Genomic DNA, 21,283 nt, shown 5'->3' with positions numbered 1-21,283 from the left:
GGGAGCCTGGCGAAGGGCGGCGATTATGGGATGGGGTGATGATGATAATTAGGGGGAGGCAGCCGACTCGTCACAATATATATATATATATATATATGACATTCATTTAGTTAAGTACTACCTGTGAGGCAGAGATAAAGGGCATCTTTAGGGCTGTACAGAACAACACGCTTTCTTCCTGTAACTTGAGCCAGAAGGTTGTCCATTATCTGATGGTAAACATTAAAATAACAAGATTGGTTAAAAAAAACCATGATGTGGCATTCCTGTTATATATCAATCAGAGGTCTTCAACTTTTTTTGGACCAAGGATGCCTTGGTAGAAAGATGGAGTGGGTTCCCCTGTTACAAGCTTTAAATACTGCATTGAAATGATGTATATTAGAGGATGCACTACTGTTCTACAAATATATGCAGCATTAGTGAACATAAGAACCTCTTTTCAAAAATCACCGTGACAGTTGCTATTTGTGGTTTGGGTAAACTGAGCAATGATGAGCAGAGTTAGTGTAAATAAAAACCACTGTTAACAAGCTCGGATATTTATACTTAGTGTAAAGAGACATTGCCTAAACAAACACATTCAAGTGATCAACATTTCATTAGCTTGTCTGCAAAACAAAACAAAAAACTATTGGATCAGTGTCACCTATAGGCATGGAGAACTCACATCGTAGTGTGTCCACAGCTGCAGACCAGGGGAACTGATGCGAAAGACACTGGAGAAAAACTGCTCTGGCTCAAAGAACTGAGGTGTATGGAAATCCTCTGCCAGCTCAGGGAACTGCTTCCTTAAATCAGCTGGTTCCTGAAAGAAGACGGAATCCATATAAATATTTGTGGAAAATATATTCCAGGCATTCTACAGTGAATATGCTGACACATTGCAGCCTATATTCAAATTAAACTCTACAGTCCCAAACAGGTATGATATTCATTACTAAAAGTAATTTAGGCTACCTTACGAACATCTTCTCCAAGTGAGCGCAAGTAGTAGCTTTCATCCTGTTGGGAACAAGATCCATGTCAGCAGTTTTCAAGCTGTGGGCCGCAGCCCTCTGGGTCACAACGGTATAGCAGGGGGCCGCTAACTATTATAAATAAAAATAAGAATTTTGTTAATATAAGCAAAAATATCTAGTCCAGTGGTTCCCAACCTTTTCCAACTCGTGGCCCACACAACCAAACACATATGTTTCTGTGGCCCACATATGTGTTTACCTGCCTGAAAAGTGCCCTCAGTTTAAAAACAGTTAATTTAAGCAACACGGATCCAATCACACACATGTGAAGACTAGCGCTAGGTAGTCACTACTGTATTTTCTTTGTTTAGCTTGATTTTTAATCTTTTACATTTCAGGCATTGCTGAAGATTTATCCTTACTTGTAAATGAAGAAGCATCTGTATTTATCTTTTACAGGGACTCTGATAACTATGTACCCTCCATGTTTATCTGTTAAAGGGATAGTTCACCCAAAAATGAAAATTCTGTCATTAATTATTCACCCTCATGTCGTTCCAAACCTGTCGTTCCTTCGTCTTCAGAACACAAATTAAGATAATTTTGATGAAATCCAAGAGCTTTCTGAAATAACCCTTTAAAACCTATGGTTACTGACTAAACATTTTTGCATATATTGTGGACCACATAAATGTATGGTTGTGTGGGCCGCGAGTTGGAAAAGGTTGGGAACCATTGATCTATGTTAATCACTCAAAAATACTTATTAGTGATTAATGATGAAACACTGAATTATGAAGAAAAAAAACTTTACTAATGAACCTTGGGGGGGGGGGGGGGAAACTGTAAAAATTGTATGACACAATTAAGGATAAAGGCTTGAAAGATACAATTTGCTTTGTCTTAAGCCAGAATTATGTCCAAATGTATATGTATTAATTTAGCATAAATGGCACAAAATATTTGTCAAATAGAATATTAGAATCAAAACTTACTTTTTAAGGTAACTAACCTCACTAATGAAGAAATCTGAGTGCTTTGTCTCTGCAGCTCTCTGAACAAACTTGTCAAATGGCAGTGTCCTGAAATACAGAATTATGTTATTCTTCCACAGTTTTGTGTTGTGCTCCGGTATAAAGGATTCATGTAAAATCACACACACCTGTACACAAAGTTCTTATGCAGAAAGTCCATCCTGGGCTCTGGGGACACATGCACTTTGACCTCGCGGTCTCCCCCCCTCTGCGCGAGATAACTCACTGTCCATGCGCTTTAGAACCCCTGGTCTACGCTAAATAAAACACGTGTCATTCATTTGTCCAGCACACCACAATAAATGGCTGTTTAATATATAATACACGAGTTACCAGTGGATATATGTCCCTCAAGAAAGTCTCTCTGTCCACATCGGTGTAGACGGGTACCTCTAGCTTTTCCTGACAATCCATTTCTGACAGCCTGAACTTAAGTTTACTCTCCATTCGCTGCCATCTGCAGCATTCCGCCTTCCGCTGGGAAATTCGACTCGTTTTGGTGAGTCGACTCTTTTAAACAGTTTGTTTTAAAGAACCGAATTAAAAGCCGAGTCTCTGAATGCTCTGAACTAAATCATCCAAGTAACGCCATGTAGACATATTTTGTTTAGACATATAGTTTGTTTAAATAATGATTTAAATGAGTAACGTTAGGTGAGTTGTTGACCTGAGAACTCCTCAGACTAATTCAGTCAATTGAATCATTTAAGTGAACCGACTCATTCGTGAACAAATTGGACATAGCTACTAGTCAAGTCTTTAACGTATTCTGTTCACATCAGCACACATAGTATACATTTAATTAAGAATTTAAATAAAGGATAAGTCTGCTTTGTCTGAAAAATGCTGATATAGTGTAATCTGTTATATAAATGTCCATATGTGGAACTTTAGTCTCTTTAGTATGTTGTCAGTCGGATTTCCATAACAGATGGGCCACTGAGGATGATGGGAGAAAGATGGCGCTGCCCTTACTGAGGTGCTGCAGCTGTAACAGGCCCGTTTCGATTCTGATTCGGTACTTTACATCCAAGTCATTTTTAGCGAATCGGTCCAGACGACTCGCCCCCGCGGCGTCTGCAGTGTGCGGTGTGCGTCAGTACAGCTCTGAGCGGGGGAGACACGAGCAGAACCAGAAGGTTGTGGTTGTTGGCGTGCCGAACCCCTTCATCTGGTTCCGAACCCGCATCTACTTCTTTCTCATCCGAGCTTACTTCGACAAAGAGTTCAGCATTGAGGAGTTCACGGAAGGAGCCAAACAGGTGAATGCCAATACCTGACAAAGCGTTATGTGATAGAAAATAAATAATGTCAGTTATGACAGTGCCTGTAATAGTTATGGACAAATTTTAATGTCTTCATTTTTAAGCTAAAAAGAACAGTGTTTATTTAAAATAGAAATCTTTTCTAACAATATTTTTGAAAAGTCTTTATCACTTTTTATCAATTTAACACATCCTTGCTGAATAAAAGTATTAATTTCTTTCACAAAAAAGTTACTGACCCCAAACGTTTGAACAGTAGTGTATATTGTTACAAAAAATGTATTCGTTATATTTATCAAAGAATCCTGAAAAAAGTATCACAGGTTGAAAAAAAAAACATTAAGCAGCAAAACCACTATTGATATTAAATCAGCATATTAAAATGATTTCTGAAGGATCATGTGACACTAAAGACTGGAGTAATGATGCTGAAAATTCAGCTTTGAAAGTATATTAAAGTATATCAAAATTGAAAACCATTTTTAAATTGTAATAATATTTCACAATATTACTGTTTTTTTCTGTATTTCTGATCAAATAAATGCAGCCATGATGAGCAGAAGAGACTTCTTTAAAAAAAACATTAAAAATCTTACTGATCCCAAACATTTGAACGGCAGAGTATGTAAACAAAATCACATTTATTTTATTTTATTTTTTATTGGCTGATGATCAAAATGTTAATATGCTTACTTTTGGTTGTATATGTGAACTGTATACAATAGAGTCTAGGATTTAAAAATGTTTTAGTGTAGACCTGTATTAACAAGCAAAGAGACCAGATAAACTTTGTTAACCGGCAAAACCTAACCAATGCAGTTTTGAGTTACATGGTCACCCAGATAATAAACAGAGTGCTCAAACTTCTCCTTTTACTCTCAGGCTTTCTCGCACGTATCAAGATTGCTGTCTCAGTGTCAGTTTGAGGCTCTCGAGGGATTAGTAGCTAAAGATGTAAGTACATGACGATACCAATCACTTTAGTATTTACCTGTTTAAGGATATTGATTTAATTTAGAGTAATTCATCTAACATTCCCTCCCATAGCTAATAGGGAAACTTGAGGGAAAATGCGCTCAATTGCCTTTGAGCCACCAGAGGGCGCTGTCTGCTGAGTCCGATGAGATCATGTACACAACAACAGGAGACGTGGGCATTTACTATGATGAAAGCGGTGAGAGCCTATATGCTTCATAACACGCAATATTACGTTTAATTATTGTTTGTGGGCGTGTAATTTAGGAAATATAATCTTTGTAACTTGCATACTTGCATCCTATTTATCAGACTGTTTCTTATATGCCAGCCAAGTTGACTTCATTCAGTAGGTTACTATTTCAAAAAATAATTTTGTGTAACATAGAGCATAAATGAATATGTATGACAAAAATAATTGCAGTTTGTTTTTCCAATTGCTTTTAGGGAGGAAATATGTAAGTATTTTGATGCGTTTTTGGTACTTGACGAGTGCCAGACTTCCAGATGAGAGTGTGGAGGGAGCGAGAATATTCCAGGTTGTCATTGGTGGGGAAGGAGAGAGACCAGAGACCAAGAGATTGCTGACAGCCAATTATGAGTGAGTATTGTGATTACGCTCTTCATTGTCCGTGTGTTGAATCTCATAGTGAAATGGATTGCAAGGCTCTAGTATTTGTATTACAGTTTAACTTAACTATACTTATTAGGAGTAGTAGAAAACTGCTATTTTAATACCTTGAGTTGATGTCCAGAAATATTAGTATTATGTTATAGCTGTACTAAATTATAACATAAACATCAGTATAACATTTATGTCTGTCATTTGTTTTTGACAGATTCCAAAGGGAGTTTACTCAAGGCGTGATTCCAGATTGGATCATCACAAGAATAGAGCACTCAAAACTTCTTGACTAAGTGTATTTAACTTGCAGAGGAGAGATTTTTTTTCATGCTTTTTTTTTTTTTTTTAATATTGCTCAACATGCCAAAACATGTAGGCAAGATTCACTGGAAAAAATAATGCTGCAATATTCAAGCTCCAGGTACTTTCCATGGGCAATAGAAAGTTATAAATGTTGACTTCCTGTGTGCTTCCGTGTATTGCTGATCTCACATGAATAACTTTTACATTAATATGTTTGTAATTTATGGTTGGCTCCTGATTGATCAGTTTGGTCTTTAAAAAAAAAAAGGTGCTGTTGTTTTTTAAACTTTGTATGATGAGTTGGGGTCAGGTTGACTGCACATTGCACAAACTGTGCAACTGAACTGTAAAACTATACAAGAAAAAAAGCAATCCTTTAGTATTGAAGACATACAGACTGCTGCCTGGATACTTTGAAAGACAGGTTCATACAGAATGATGAACTGACCAGTAAGCTCTGTAACGGTTTTATCAAAAACTCCATGTTATGTAAAATATTTTAGAGCAAAAAAAAAAACAACAACATGAATAAATCGTGATAGAAAACCAACTAACATGATTTTTAATGTCCCCATGTTTTAATGTTTCCATTATATTGAGGCACATAATGGGGATACGAAAGTGTACTGCATAATATGAATTCCTCATTAATATTATGTACGTTCCCTTGCTTTAAACTTAAGCTTTCAAGATGACACGACGGACCATGGATTTCTCTTTACGCCTTTCAACGTTTTAAATATTGGAGAATTATTCCACGACGATTCCACACTCTGTTCTTGTGCAATCCCTCCCACTGTCTATTTTGATTGGCCAAACCCAGAACCTCTTCTCCCTCTCCATTGGCTACTCTCCTGTCTGCGTCGCGACGTCATCCCAGGGGCTGCGTGACAGGTCCGTAGGAGGTCTCCTATTGGTTTAAACAGGCAGTGTGGGTTTACAATGAGGAAAGCGGAGACACGATTACAATGAATATTTGCGAATAAAATCAAGCTTATCTTGTAGAGACATGAGACTCGCTGGATACGCGTTTTACGGCTTTGCTATTGGGCTTTTGCTTGTGGGTTTGCGGGATTTATTGTTTGGTTTCGGGGAGAACCGATGCAGCATGACATACATGTTCGAGTACCCAGAATACCGAGTGAGTATCACTGCAAACACAGTCTGTCTCACTGTTGCTTTCTTCACACGTTTGGTTTGCAATGAGCAAAATGCACCATTTCTTGTAATTAGAGCAACATCACTAGCTCACAGTTCATTGGCAGGCCATGCATCAGTTCTAACTTACCTGTTGTTTTGGCAACAACAAACAGAACTAATCAGCAACATCAGTCATTATACAATATTTCGATGGGCAAAACCCCCTCGCTTCCCTCACACTTATATTTTTATTGTGAGGTATTCATAGTACTAAAATATCAATAACTAAAATATTCATGGTATCAAAAGTATGCATCATTTATTCCTATCTAAAATATAACAAATATTAGGGCAAAATAAGTCGTCATTTTGTTACTGATGTTAAAAATAGGGTTATTTAAAAAACAATTCATGAACGGCTGAAGAAAATCATAAGTAATACCATGGTAGCATGTATAACTTATAAGAGAACGTCTCAAAATAAAGCTCTAACAGTTACCTGCCACGCATTCAAACCTGAATGACCTGAACATGCATTTAAAGTTTCGCTTGTTTCAGGAATCCTGTTTTACTACTTGATTTGCATTTTTGTCCTGCATTTTCCTCTGCGCATGAATGTTTAGTTTTGTATGTTTATGTGCTTGCACAGCGCGTGCAGCTTCCGAGGCGTGTCGCGCGCCAGTACCCATCATACGGGCTGTATGTGTATGGAGAGGGCGCATATGCTCAGGAGAGCAGAGGACTCAAGCTCACCGGCGCACCTGTGCTCTTCTTGCCTGGGAACGCGGGCAGCTACAAGCAAGGTGAGATGAAACTGGTTTGTCTTCAGTGTTTCAGTCAACATATCTTATGCATATGTAATTTGAGTAGCTTGGTTTTGTTTATTTTCCCTTCAAGATGGTTTTAGACTGTTAGGTGGTTTATTTGCTCAATCAATCTTGATCCTCCTACTGAGTTTTTCCCCAGTACTTATGAAATATTCGGATTGTTCATTACAAATAGAGGAAGACAGAGGTGAGAGCTCACACAGAGATGTTGTTCTACTCTCTCTTGCAGCTCGTTCTCTGGGTTCAGTGGCGTTGAGGAAGGCTGAGAACCTGGACAGAAGAATCCATATGAACGTGTTCACCATTGACTTCAACGAGGAGTTAGTGGCCCTGTATGGTGGCAGTTTGCGCAGACAGACTCAATTTCTATATGAAAGCATCAAAGCCATCTTGCGCCTTTACAAGGTCAGAGGTCAAGGGCATCTTTTTTCGCTTTCCATCCTTTTCTGTCCCTTTGCTACAGATCACAAATTACAGTTATCTAGACTGTTGTTCATAGTATACACACTTGATCATGATCATATAGACAAGTATTAGTTTTGAGCAGAGGTGTAAAGTATTGGAGTAAATGTAATTAGTTACTGTAATTGAGTATCTTTTCGGTTACTTTGTAGTTGTACGGAGTATCAAAGATATTAGCAACTTTTACTCTTTACTGCACTACATTTGAAATGAGTGTTGCAGTTACACATTACATTTTGCATGGACCCAGCTTTTTCTGCAGCAGTTTATTTCTGCTACAAAAGACGTTATCCTGCCGATTACAGGTCACTGCAAGTACTGCGTTTTGCCCTTACTCACCCAAACTTTTCAACAAGGTTATATGAATGCGAGTTCCTTGGCAAGTATTTGTGAATCACAAGTGTTTTATATATGAGATGAGGACATGACTGCAGCCGGCAATGAGGCCGAAATCAGCACATCCAGTGCAAGAAGGCTTTGGCTTTTTAATTTGACTTAACATTATTTTATTTATCCATTATACTGAAGAGACCTTTTTGAAATATATTGTTTTTGTTTGTTTGCTTTGTAATTTTGAGGGGTTCCGTTTTATTTTGGATTTTTTAGAAAATAAACGTGATTGCTCTCCTCACAAATCAACTCTTTCTTGTTTTTGTTTCATGCTCTCTGTGCCTTGCCCCGGACTTTTGTCACTTCCTGTCTCCCGTGGTGTTTGTAGTCTGTTTGTTCATTGGTTCCTCTTGATTAGTCTCCCCAGGTGTATCTTATCTTAAGATGTTAGCCCCCTGTGTGTATATATAGCATTCCAAGTTGTTGAATATAATGGGTGTCTGTTTGCCAGTCATTCTGTTCTTTGTTCCCTTTGGTTTTTGGCTTATTTTGTTCATTGGTTCCTCTTGATTAGTCTCCCCAGGTGTATCTTATCTTAAGATGTTAGCCCCCTGTGTGTATATATAGCATTCAAGTTGTTGAATATAATGGGTGTCTGTTTGCCAGTCATTCTGTTCTTTGTTCCCTTTGGTTTTTGGCTTATTGTTTGTTCTAGTTTTTCCATTAAATACCTGCACATAGATCCTTGCCTCTGCCTTTTCCCCCAGCTTCTCCACAACATTACAGTTTTTCACTGGCATGTCTCTTTGACTAGTGCATCTTTGAGCCTATATTTAGTATAAGTAAAATACTTAGTACTGTTAAAATCAGATACTCTAAGATTTTAACTCGGGTTGTTTTGGAATTGGTGACTTGTAATGTGAAGTGGAGTAATTTTCACTGTAAGGTATCTGTACTTTTACTCAAGTATGGTTTTTAGGTACTCTTTACACCTCTGGTTTTGAGTTGATAGTCTGCAGATTTTGGGCAGTCAGAGTTGACAGATATTACAGAGCATTCTTCAATATTTCAGTCAGCTCATCTTATACATACATACGTGATATTAATAAGTTGGTCTTGTTTACTTTCCCTTCAAGGTGGGTTTTGACAGTTGGGTGACAAAAAAAAAACGGTCTGTTTGCTTAATCTTGATCCTCCAGCTGACTTACTCCACAACTAATGAAACTTTCTGATTATTCATTGCAAGCGGAGAAAGAGAGATTGTGAGAGCTCATTGCAACACACAGACAATGCAGAAAATCTGTTGCTTAAACAGAAGATTATTGTGCTAACAATGCCTACATGCTTTATACTTTGAGCCGATTTTAGAACACATCTTGTTCTTATTTGTCATGCATCTCCTAGCAACAAGGCACGTTTCTGCATGTGTTGTTTAGTAGTGTTTGATTTTCAGCTTATAATAATGATGTATGCCATTTTTTTTGTAACCATTCACAAAGTTCAGTAAGTGTATAAAATCTTTTCAGATTTTAAGTCAATATTAATAAGTTGGTCTTGTTTACTTTCCCTTCAAGGTGGGTTTTGACAGTTGGGTGACAAAAAAAACGGTCTGTTTGCTTAATCTTGATCCTCCAGCTGACTTACTCCACAACTAATGAAACTTTCTGATTATTCATTGCAAGCGGAGAAAGAGAGATTGTGAGAGCTCATTGCAACACACAGACAATGCAGAAAATCTGTTGCTTAAACAGAAGATTATTGTGCTAACAATGCCTACATGCTTTATACTTTGAGCCGATTTTAGAACACATCTTGTTCTTATTTGTCATGCATCTCCTAGCAACAAGGCACGTTTCTGCATGTGTTGTTTAGTAGTGTTTGATTTTCAGCTTATAATAATGATGTATGCCATTTTTTTTGTAACCATTCACAAAGTTCAGTAAGTGTATAAAATCTTTTCAGATTTTAAGTCATATAGTGTATCCCAGCCTTTAGTGACTTAATTATTGAACCTCATTGCTATTTGTAGATCAACTACATCCAAACCAATGATCTTTTTACTACATTCCCATGGCTGCAGGACCGTCCAGACCCTCCCACAGGTGTGGCTCTGGTGGGTCACTCCATGGGTGGAGTGGTGGCAAGAGCTTTGTTCACCCTGGCACGTTTCAACCCACGCCTGGTCAGCCTCATCATCACCCAGGCCTCCCCCCACCAGGCACCTGTCCTGTCTCTGGACCCTTATATACAGGGTAGGAAAGAAACCTACAGACATACATAAATATACACACTACAGTTCAAAAGATTATTATTTTTTGTTTATTTTGAAAGAAATTAGTTAGATTTTTTTTATTCCGCAAGGACGCATTAAATTGATTAAATGTAACGGTAAAGACAATTATAATGTTACACAAAAATTCAATTTCAAATAATTACTTTCAATTCCTCAAAGAATTCTGAAAAAATATGTATTACCGTTTCCACAAAAATATGAACTATTAACTAACTATTTGTAACACTGGTAATAAGAAACCAGCATATTACAATGATTTTTGAAGAATCATGTGACACTGAAGATGAGAGTAATGGCTGCTAAAAATTTAGCTTTAAATTGAAAAACATTTATGGTGAATTGTAATAATTTCACAGTATTACTATTTTTACTGTATTTTTACTCGCATGCATACATGCAGCTATGGTGAGCATAAGAGACTTCTTTCAAAAACATAAAAAAATTCTGCTGCTATATTATACTTATAATATTATACTTTCTCAGACAAAAAGTTTGATTGCAAACGTACAGTTTTTTGGTGTGCTAACATCTGAATTGTGTGTCTGTGGTAGAGTTTTACTCTAGAGTCAGACATCGCTGGGCCACAAGTGCTGAAGACCTTCGAAATGTAACCGTTCTCTCTGTGGGTGGTGGTTACCTTGACTTCCAGGTGCGCTCTGGTTTGACGGCGCTGTCCTGTCCCATCGATGACCTCAATAAGATGTCAGTAGTGGTAGGTCTACTAGCTATTAAAGTTACAGGTTGAAATATTTAACCAAAGATAATTATTTCAAGTAGAACCTGATTTGTTGTTAATGTCCATACATTGATACATCAGTGTTTTCTGAATTGGTTTAAGGCAACTGCAGTTCCCCGAAGCTGGGTTTCCACAGATCATATTTCCATTGTTTGGTATGTTTTTGCATCCTAACATTGTTTCATCAAAATGGAGAGAGAAATAAAATTATTTTGCTTTTAAGCTGCTTAACTTCATAATGGCTAATGAATTTCATCCTTTATAATGTGAATTCCTTTATACTTGAAGGTGCAAGGAGCTGGTTCTGGCCACAGTCCGGGTGTTCTTCGACCTTATTGAACCTGAAACCGGGCAGGTGAGTCGTGTCCTAATACAGTGATAGTGTGTGTTTAAGGTGTTTTTATTGACTCATGTTTCTCTTTAGTTCACAGAGAGTCCTGAGAAGCGGATGTCAGTGCTGAACTATCACTTCTTTAGACATCCAGTGCTAAAACCTGGAGGAGCACAGGATGACCCTGTCACTTTCTCAGGTCTGTGTTTGTGTGCACATGTATATTTATAGGCTTATCAGTTTTCATCACAGCTGCACTGAAGATGATGCCTGATTCTCCTTTTCATGCTATTTTTATCCAAATCTATTCATCCATCCCTCCAGCTCCTCCTGAGGCGTGGAAGGAGGTCAACACACTCCGTCTGTTCTACAGTGCCCCCAAGGTGACAATATGTTTCATCACCTCAGGCAAAATTATGCCAGCTGCATCTCTCTGAATGTTGCACTAATGTAAGCCATCTTCCAACTCTTGACAGGAAGCTCAAGTCAAGTACTTCCTGTTTGCTCTCTCCAGTCGAAGGAAAGCGTATAGTCATTTCCACTGCCGCAGTAATAATATGGTGAGAGAGAGACCAAAAGCACCAAACCCAGAAACCTTTTTTTTTCCTTTAAATGTAGCATTTTGATGTGAATGTAGGTCTGTTTAAGGGCATTCCTATTACATTTCTTGGTGTCCCCTTTGTGAAGAAAATGTGGATTATTATTGTGCATTCAAATGTAATTTAAAGGGATAGTTCACCCAAATAAAAAGAAATGACCTCATGATTTACTCGCCCTCTAGCCATGCTAGGTGTATATGACTTTCTTCTTTCAGATCAATATGTCCTGGCTCTTCAAAGTTTTATAATGGCAGTGAATGGGTTTTGAAGTCTAATAAAGTGCATCCATCCATAATAAAAAATACTTTTTATTTTTTTAAAGAGTACTTTTTATGATGGATGCACTTTATTGGACTTCAAAATCTCAACACCCATTCACTGCCATTATAAAACTTGGAAGAGCCAGGACATTTTTTTTTATTATAACTTTGATTGTATTCGTCTGAAAGAAAAAGGTCATAAACACCTAGGATTGCTTGAGGGTGAGTAAATCAAGCAGTAATTTTCATTTTTGGGTGAAATATCCCTAAAATGTACAAATGCTTATGTTTTAAAACTTTAGTCAAATATTATGAAGCAAAATGTAAACTTGTAAAAAAAAAATAATGTATAAAAAGCAAAGTATGTATTTTGCAGGAAAGTGCAGTTTTTCTTTCATACAGGCTGTTGTCCAATTTGCAGTCTTTGTTTCTGTTGACTTATGCTCATTGTGAATGTTCTTAGCCATTTTGAAGAGCTGTTTGTCTGTACATGTTCAACAGGAAATGACCAGCTGGCTGTATGGCTGCACACAGATGAGTGGCTCAATGTGGTGAGTAAAATAAACAAGTTTTATAATGGCAGTGAATGGGTTTTGAAGTCTAATAAAGTGCATCCATCCATAATAAAAAATACTTTTTATTTTTTTAAAGAGTACTTTTTATGATGGATGCACTTTATTGGACTTCAAAATCTCAACACCCATTCACTGCCATTATAAAACTTGGAAGAGCCAGGACATTTTTTTTATTATAACTTTGATTGTATTCGTCTGAAAGAAAAAGGTCATAAACACCTAGGATTGCTTGAGGGTGAGTAAATCAAGCAGTAATTTTCATTTTTGGGTGAAATATCCCTAAAATGTACAAATTCTTATGTTTTAAAACTTTAGTCAAATATTATGAAGCAAAATGTAAACTTGTAAAAAAAAAAAAAAATTTATAAAAAGCAAAGTATGTATTTTGCAGGAAAGTGCAGTTTTTCTTTCATACAGGCTGTTGTCCAATTTGCAGTCTTTGTTTCTGTTGACTTATGCTCATTGTGAATGTTCTTAGCCATTTTGAAGAGCTGTTTGTCTGTACATGTTCAACAGGAAATGACCAGCTGGCTGTATGGCTGCACACAGATGAGTGGCTCAATGTGGTGAGTAAAATAAACCACATAAAAATCCTGTTAAAAAGAGCAACATTTAAGAAATAATTACCAGGGCCGTACAGAATCTGCACTCATAAAGTTAGCACATTTTCATGAGCCTGGTGCATTGCACACATGTTGATCCATACCATCAATATGGACTGTTGTTGATAATATAAATTGTATAGTATGTGTTCAGTTATTTGCTTTGTAAATTGCTTTCTTATCTATTTTTCCCCCAGTGTTCAGGCAGTAGATCTCTCACCTCAGACAGAACTTCTTCCAGCTTATAAGGTCATTCTTTGGTTATTCAGTAACATACCTTGTATAGCTACATTTTGCAAAAAAAAAAAAAGATGATGTATAAACTATCCGTTTCTTTATAGGCTGTAACAGTAAAAATCAGTGAGCTTTTGTCTGTTTCTCATCTCATCATTGATGCCTCGAACCCCAGTGGAGCACAGGTTAGAGGTTAATTTACAGTCCACATCATGTTCGTAATGAAAACTTGCATTACATGACAGACCACATTAGCAGACATTTCCCTTCTTAAAACATGCATTTAATGATTTATGTCAAAATAATTTGCGATGAGTTTTTTTTTTTTTTTTGGTTAAAGATACTTTTTAAACTCTTAATTGTCTGTTTGTAGTTCGTAGTGGAGTGTGAGCTGCAGAGAGAAGAGAGCTTGACTGTCTCAGTGCAGGTGCCTCATGTGCTGTCCTTTGGTGAGCCCACTAAACGCTCCATACTTGTTTACATTTTACTTTTAAGGCTTAAGAACAATGTTTTTTAGTTACCTGTTTTGCCTTAACGACACCTGGATGAGCTATTTTTTGCACATTAACATAAAATAGGCCTATATAAAACAATGTAATCTTATAACATTCTTACACTGTCAAAAAGAAAAGAAAAATAATAAGTTGGTGTGTTTATTGTATGTGGATGCTTTAACCTGAATGTGACTGTTTTAGGTCTGACTGTCAGTGACATCAGCATTAACTCCTCTGGGCTGCTTCATACACTACAGCTACAAGACTTTCATCAGGTGATCGCTCACAGCATTCCCTGTCGTTCTACTCTCCTTCCCTTTAAACCTCAGATTCTCCATATAGTTTATCACTCTGTTTTTTTCCCCCCCCAAATATCCGTTAATAGTAGAAGCTTTTGTAATGGTACAAATCCCATACTAATCTTTAGAATAGTTTCTTAGCTTGATGTTCTATGCAGTAATCTGTTACATCCTAACCTTTAATTAAGATTAAAGATATATACCCGAAAGCATAATAAAAGTGAATTTGTTTTGTGTTCCTTCAGGTTTATCAAGCTTTCAGAATAACGATCACGAGTCACTGCAAAGCCACTAAAGGTAACCAGTTTGTTCAGCTTTATCTGCCAGAAAAGAAGCATGATGATTTAAAAGACTCACGTTTGATGCTGTATGTGTATGTCTGATACTATTGTGTTATACAGACAGACTGCCCAGTGTGTACAGACTGAGAGTACCTTGGTTTCATGAAGACTCCTTTGACATTGCAAGGTAGAAAGAGGCTTGTCATTAATCAGGCAACTTTCCCCAGCTCTCTTTTTGCATCAGAGTACTGATAGTTGTGTTAATCATTACTTTTTTTTTTCCCCCACCAAAGTATTCCTTCGGTATCTGAAATCTACAGCATGCTTCACTCTAGCCGCCCAGACAACGCCACCAGTGCCCTACTGCAGCTCCACACTGCTCCCAACTGCCAATACAAGGTATTTCATCCACAATTTCTTGTTTTCTCGAAGGTGAACTTATCAACTAACATTGTATTTTTTTTTCTTTATAGGTGTCTATTCGGACTTCGTTTCCAAAAGTGCTTGGGCAGGTGTGCTTACATTGTGGTATTTCATTTGAAATGCTGTTCAAGTTTTAACCCCAGAGTATTCCTCATGTTCAAAAGGAATTGTTTGTTCTTTAGATTCTGCGTTTCTGTGGTCCAGTTCTCCCTGTCTACTCGGCTGTAGTGCTTCTTCTGATGATCAGGACTCAGCTGAGCTCCATCAAAAGATCTGGACATCCTGTTGGAATCCAAGAGGGCATGAGTAAATCCTTACAGCTCCACAAACTGGAAGTGCCCATCCTCCTGCTGCTGCTGCTGCTCAGGTTAGTCCTGATACAGGATCTTTTTTCTTTTTTTTTCAGGCAGTGTTCCATTTTGACAATACATTATTCAATAAATTCAGTAAATTAAATTTTTTTCCCCCCCAAAAATTAAACCATTATAAAATATTTACAGTATATATCTATTTTTCTTTTTTCCCCCCCTATTGTTCTACCATAGGCAGAGCTGGTTTCAAGATGTCTGGTCCTCTCTGGGTCTCCCTGCGGTGGATGCTCTTCCTCTAAACTCTGTGGAGGACCTACCCCAGGATCCAAAGGCCTCTATGCAGGAATGGCCCCGTCTAGTGTCCCCACTGCTCTATGTGCTTGGTGCATCCATTGCATTCTGGGGTAGCACAGTCCTCAGAGTGTTTGTCTATTTCCTGTCCTTTGCTCTTGCTCCACTGCACAGGTAAAAGTAATGTTAATATCAGCTTTGTAATAGGTGTTCTAAATAAATAGTTTTACTAACATCAGACAAAAATTAACACTCATAATTCTGTGAGTTCAGTAATGCTTTTTTAAATCCTTTTTTTTTTTTTTTGAAAGAAATCAAGGATGCTTTAAATGTATCAAAAAATTATAGTAAATATATTTATAATGTTACAAAAGGTTTGTATTTCAAATAAATGCTTTTCTTCAAATGTTCTATTCATCAAAGAATCCTGAAAAAATTGTATCACCGTTTCCACCAAATTACATTGACAATAATATTTTTTTTCTTCAGCACCAGATTAGCATATTAGAATGATTTATGAAGGATCGTGTGACACCTGAAGACTGGAGTAATGGCTGCTGAAAGTTCAGCTTCACTTTTAAAATGTATTAAAATAGGAAACAGTATTTTTAAATTATAATAATATTGTAATTATATTATTACTATTCTAGAATATTATTGTTTTTACCGTATTTGATCAGATAAATGCAGCCTGCTGAGCAAAAGACTTTCAAAAACCAGAGAGTTTAGAAAAATCTTACTGACCATAAACATTTGAACGAAAGTGTAAAAACATATTCAGTGCACATGCAAAAAAAAAAATAATAATCTTTTTTAAACATGGTCTTTAAATGTCTATGAATCTTAGGTGTTCATTAATAATTTATTATATATATTAAGTCAATATTTTAACATATGCACTACAGCACACATAATTGTACTGTGGTTACAGCCCATAAAATAAAGAGCCTTCTTGTATACAAAGTATGTGCATTTTGATCTAAAGCCTTGATGTTGAACTACAATATATATATTCTAACAACCACTCCAGTACAGTTAATAGCTGAAATTAACTTTTTGCCATAGAAACTAGTTAGTAGTAATAAGTCGTGTGTGTGTGAGACACTGTGTTTGTCTGCAGACCTTCAGTGTCTCGGGATTGCGGCACGCTTCGTCTTCATTCTCAGATTCTCCTGATTATCTTTTTGAGTGTGTTGGGAGGCGTCACATGTGGAGCACTGGCTCTTATGCTCTCCTCTCTTCTCCACCTCTACAGGGTGAGTGATCTGTTCATCCTTCATCAAGCCCTTTCATACCTGCTCCATATAAAGATGTGCTAGGGTTGGTAAGGGTTGATTCTAGAGAGATGTTTTTTTTTTTTTTACCTTGAGGTGAATGCTTGTCTTAAGAAATTCCTACTGAGCTCTCTTAATATCTACTAGAATATTTCTTTCATTTGAATGTACATTTTTCTTTATAGTGATTTCAATCTCTTGTGATTATTTGTCTTTGTCCAGGTACTTCGATTACAGATGACAGAGAGATCACTGAGCCACATGTTGAACCTGGTATAAATGTCTTATTTTACATCATTGATACATTTTTGAGTTTCTAGTTGGCTCACAATACCTGTGATTTTAAAATTGTTTTGTTTCTGTCAAACCAGGCACCCCAGAAAGTTTCACAAAAATCTGAAAATGGTTTTCGTGCCAGTGATTGTCACAGTATGGTTAAAGAATGTAACGGCAGCCCTTTACTGTCAGAATCAGTGCTACAGGACGTCAGAGATGATCTGCAGCTCCACTTTAGTCTGTCCACACTGCTTACTTTTACCATGATGCTCAGTGTCCCTTCCCTTATCCACTGGAAGCACAATCTCAGGTAATAGTCATTTAAGATATAAGTTAATTTGATTTGTTTTTTGTTGGTTTCAATTTCTCACGCAAGTTACTAAAGTACTGCAAGTACTACAAGAGAGAAACTGCCTGAGAGTGAAGAGAAAGTACTCTACAGCCTCTAAGAGTGATTTTAATTGGCATACGTTTGTGTCTTGTTCAGATATTGGATTCATCTGGATCCTGACCCCTGCTGGCCTCACGTTGTACCTCTGCTCATCAGCTCTGTACTGCTCATCAGCTGTAACACAGATAATCTTCTACGCAGGTTTGTGTGCATTTCTTACTAAATTAGTCATGTCATTTTACATCATTTCAAATAGTCATGTTCATTAATGGCACTCCTCAGAAAGCTTAATATGGCCATATCAAAGAGCTTTTAAAATTATCTCATTATTTATGATGTTGCTTAATTTTAATTCGAAATAATCACAAATATATAGTGAATATTATATTTAAATACATACAAACTGTTGTTGAAAGTTTCGGGTGGGTAGGATTTTTATGTTTTTAAGTCTTATGCGTTTATTTAATCAAAAATACAATAAAAACGGTAATATTGTGAAATATTACAATTTAAAATAACTGTTTTCTATTTTAAAATGTCATTTACGGCTGTGATGCTGAAGCTGAATTTTCAGCATCATTCCTCCAGTCTGCAGTGTCACATGATCCTTCAGAAATCATTCTGACATGCTGATTTGATGCACAAGAAACATTTCTTTTATCAATGTTGAAAACCGCTTTTGCTACTTAATATTTTTGTTGAAACCGTGATTCTTTGATGAATAGAAAATGGAAATAGAAATATTTTGTAACATTTATAATGCCTTAACTGTATATTTTGATTAATTGAATGCATCCTTGTGAAATAAATGTATTAATTTCTTTCTTTCTAAGAAAAAGAAAATCTTACTGTCCCCAAACTTTTGAGCATTCTTGATGCCAGCTGGAAGTCTGTTGTAACAAGTTCTAACTATTCTGTGTGTCTGTATTTATACTTGTATTGCAGCAAACGGATGCTGAATCTGACGCTTCATCTACTGTTGCCGCTGTGTGTGGGCATGCTGGCTTTTTGTCCGCTGCACATTTACAGAGTCACTTATTTCCTGTCTACAGCTCTGACCCTCTTGGTCTGTTCTTGCTACTTTTGACCTCCCTGCAAACTTTAAACGTGAGTCTGCACTGAGATTGGAAAAATACCCAGGCCTTGTATAAACTCAGACCAGATTAGACCAAAACAGCCTTAGAACCCATGTGTGCATTCAGTGGGATCACATGGACTAGTGACATCAGTGGACCAGCACATCCGGAGGCATGTGACTTGTTGTTTGTCATCATTTGTAGCTTCTGTACAGGGTATTATACTTGTTAATGCTGGTATGCCTGTATTCGTGAGCAATACCTCTTGTTTATGAGGCTAGTTTCCCAGACACACATTAAGCCTCGGCCTGAACTAAACTGAAGACTATTTAATCAGTGTCTGAGAAACTAGTCTATACTGGTGTGTGTTGGGGGTGTGTTTATGTCAGATTTAGTATTCATTGTAAAAGTCAACATGAAATCATAATTGATAAGGATACACAAAATATCAATGTCAATTTGGTTTTCAGTGGGAATTAGAATTCTTTTTGAAATTATTTATTTGTTAATTTTTCAGTATCCGGTATTTCTCTGGTCTTATAATTTTGGGATGCCTAAATTCACTTGAAACGGTTGTTTTTCATTTTTAGTGATTTATTTTTAAAATTTATTTATGTGAAATGGTATATAACATTATTATCTTTTATCCGTATCAGCTAGAATTAAAAAAATGATGCCCTATCAATTGACCCTGTTTACTTCCTGATATTGTGTGACTCATCAGTGCATGTTATTCCAAAGATTTTTTTGAATAAATATTGAGAATTGGAGCAGAGAACACCACCTACATTTGCTCCAATCAAAATAAATATTAATTATTTAATTTTACGTATTGATTCTGATCATTGTGGTGTGGATAGTGACTGAAAAGTTCATAGTATCATAGTGAATGCATTGTAAAACCATTGGGAACAGTTCTGTTCGCTTAAACTAATGTTATCACTTTCAAACAAGGCTTTTCCTTTATCAGTTGAGTCTGAGAAGAATTTGCCTTAGTTCTGATTGACAGTATCAACCATTTTTAATCACACTACAGCATTAGTTAACAATTTTGTAGTTTAACAAAAAAGGCTGCAGGAAAAAAAAGCTTTTGCAATTCATTCATTAATGTCACATGGAAGTAAAATGGGTTACGAATGCATTTTCATGTTGACTTTTAAGGGTGTTAAAGCAGCTTTAGGTGTTTGTTCAGTTTTTCTGCAATTCACATGTCTATGTGTGAGCGTGACTGGATCTCTTTGCCTATTCTATCTTCGATCTGTCATTTCTGCCTTAAGCCATTTAGCTTTGAATGCTCATGTAATGCCTGTAGGTGCTGAAGTACCTCTGTGTTTGACAGATCACTTGTTCTTAACACTCTTCTGCATTAGCTGAAGCTGTAAGGCAAATCTGAGTAGCATAACATTCCATCTGGAGGTATTATCTTGAGTTTCTTGAGATGCAATCGCGAAACGACTGACAAGCAATATGATGATTTTCTAGAAATGTGCACAAAAAGACATCACAGCTACATTTATGGTTATAGTGCTGTCTTATAACCTGAGACAACTTATTAGAAACACTGCCACAGTCACAGTAGCCATGAGATTGTTGCTGTCTGCACAGCTTTTTTTTTTTCTTTCTCCAATTTAACAGTATCTTTGAGGACGGATGTTGAGGATGTTTGTCAGTCCATCCAAGTAGTCTGATATTTAATCAGATGTCCCCCTCTCACATGGGGATGTACTTGACCAAAAACACTCATATGGCACAAAATGGTGTCTTCTGCACTGTGAATGTACCTGAAAGTGTGTGTGTGAGTAATTTTGCAGTGAGCTTTGATGTTTGCTGTCTTTTTTTATGCTATGTTGAAATCTTGCTCTGCCTCATGCTAGATTTGAGCTGTTTTTGTGGTGAAAGTGTGAAAGGCTGCCTTTTTTCTATCAATATGATTGTGACTGATTGTTTTCACTGTGATGTGCCACAATATTTGGAGGCCAGGATCTGATTATATGTCTCGAAACAAGAACTGCTAATTCAGGACCAGATCTGTCCTGATCATGTGACATTGAAGCCAAATGGATCCAACAACAACACTTTAACACTGCAGCAATGTTTGTATTGATGCTAGTGAGGTTTCTGCTGTGATACGTGTAATGAAGAATTTGCTCATTTTGTTTCTTAGAGACTGTTGTTATGTGGTTAATAGCTCTACTGTAGCAGTTAAATATTAATAGTAAAGACCCTAGAGGGATGTGGTTTTATCAATACACTACCATTCAAAAGTTTGGGGTCAGTACGATAGACTTTTTTACAAGAAATGAACAATAAAATTCAGCAAGAGTGCATTAAATTGATCAAAAGTGTCAAAATGATCTACCAAATCACACATTAGAATAGTTTCTGAAGGATCATGTAAGTCTGCTGCAAATTCAGCTTTGCATCACAGAAAAAATTTCATTTTAAAAATACATTACAATACTTTTTTTATTTTAAATTGTAATAATATTTCACAATATTATTGTTTTTAGATCATATAAATGCAGCCTTGGTGAGCATGAGAGTCTTAAAAAAAATTATACTGACCATAAACTTATGAACATTATTGTATGCCATAACAGGTGATTGAATCAAT

At 36.6% G+C, this 21,283-nt stretch overlaps 2 protein-coding genes and 1 pseudogene across 5 annotated transcripts; 2 read left to right on the top strand and 1 right to left on the bottom strand.

The window, feature by feature from the left end:
* The window catches only part of LOC107601064 (tRNA wybutosine-synthesizing protein 5-like), a 4,163-nt pseudogene extending 1,698 nt beyond the window's left edge, over nt 1–2,465 (bottom strand).
* On the top strand, nt 2,435–5,905 carry LOC107601082 (uncharacterized protein C2orf47 homolog, mitochondrial-like). Its single transcript, XM_016293105.1, has 6 exons — nt 2,435–2,495; nt 2,900–3,258; nt 4,144–4,215; nt 4,309–4,435; nt 4,684–4,837; nt 5,076–5,905. Exons 2-6 carry the CDS (start codon nt 2,956–2,958, stop codon nt 5,152–5,154), a joined length of 735 nt encoding a protein of 244 aa, XP_016148591.1. The 5' UTR covers nt 2,435–2,495; nt 2,900–2,955; the 3' UTR covers nt 5,155–5,905.
* A 159-nt stretch (nt 5,906–6,064) lies between these two features.
* LOC107601081 (GPI inositol-deacylase-like) lies at nt 6,065–21,061 on the top strand. 4 transcript variants are annotated; one of them, XM_016293101.1, is made up of 26 exons: nt 6,065–6,305; nt 6,954–7,107; nt 7,361–7,536; nt 9,953–10,175; nt 10,768–10,928; nt 11,055–11,107; nt 11,241–11,307; nt 11,377–11,482; nt 11,608–11,666; nt 11,760–11,843; nt 13,234–13,283; nt 13,517–13,568; nt 13,661–13,738; nt 13,927–14,002; nt 14,249–14,322; nt 14,592–14,643; nt 14,748–14,814; nt 14,921–15,026; nt 15,101–15,139; nt 15,233–15,417; nt 15,596–15,826; nt 16,773–16,908; nt 17,149–17,199; nt 17,298–17,512; nt 17,690–17,794; nt 18,539–21,061. In XM_016293101.1, the coding sequence occupies exons 1-26, from the start codon at nt 6,174–6,176 to the stop codon at nt 18,678–18,680; spliced, it is 2,874 nt and encodes a 957-aa protein (XP_016148587.1). In that variant the 5' UTR covers nt 6,065–6,173; the 3' UTR covers nt 18,681–21,061. The 4 variants fall into 4 exon arrangements, with proteins under 4 accessions (XP_016148587.1, XP_016148588.1, XP_016148589.1 ...); XM_016293102.1 differs by lacking the exon at nt 13,234–13,283 and adding an exon at nt 12,644–12,693; XM_016293103.1 differs by lacking the exon at nt 13,234–13,283 and adding an exon at nt 12,644–12,693 and having other exon boundaries at nt 6,066–6,305; nt 10,004–10,175.
* The last annotated feature ends 222 nt before the right edge of the window (nt 21,062–21,283 follow it).

The sequence above is a fragment of the Sinocyclocheilus grahami genome, unplaced genomic scaffold (assembly GCF_001515645.1).
Source record: "Sinocyclocheilus grahami isolate Dianchi unplaced genomic scaffold, SAMN03320097.WGS_v1.1 scaffold298.1, whole genome shotgun sequence".
Taxonomy (NCBI): domain Eukaryota; kingdom Metazoa; phylum Chordata; class Actinopteri; order Cypriniformes; family Cyprinidae; genus Sinocyclocheilus; species Sinocyclocheilus grahami.
The sequence above is the reverse complement of the archived record's forward strand: the minus strand, read 5'-3'. Positions and strand labels throughout refer to the sequence as shown.

What these genes read in the sequence shown, in the direction of transcription:
- LOC107601082 (XM_016293105.1), top strand. Translation starts at nt 2,956, where the DNA reads ATGGCGCTGCCCTTACTGAGGTGCTGCAGCTGTAACAGGCCCGTTTCG. An exon ending in TCACGGAAGGAGCCAAACAG is followed by an intron (nt 3,259 to 4,143) that starts GTGAATGCCAAT and finishes TTTTACTCTCAG; the next exon opens with GCTTTCTCGCACGTATCAAG. An exon ending in CATTTACTATGATGAAAGCG is followed by an intron (nt 4,436 to 4,683) that starts GTGAGAGCCTAT and finishes AATTGCTTTTAG; the next exon opens with GGAGGAAATATGTAAGTATT.
- LOC107601081 (XM_016293101.1), top strand. Translation starts at nt 6,174, where the DNA reads ATGAGACTCGCTGGATACGCGTTTTACGGCTTTGCTATTGGGCTTTTG. An exon ending in TGAGCCACATGTTGAACCTG is followed by an intron (nt 17,200 to 17,297) that starts GTATAAATGTCT and finishes CTGTCAAACCAG; the next exon opens with GCACCCCAGAAAGTTTCACA. An exon ending in ACAGATAATCTTCTACGCAG is followed by an intron (nt 17,795 to 18,538) that starts GTTTGTGTGCAT and finishes CTTGTATTGCAG; the next exon opens with CAAACGGATGCTGAATCTGA.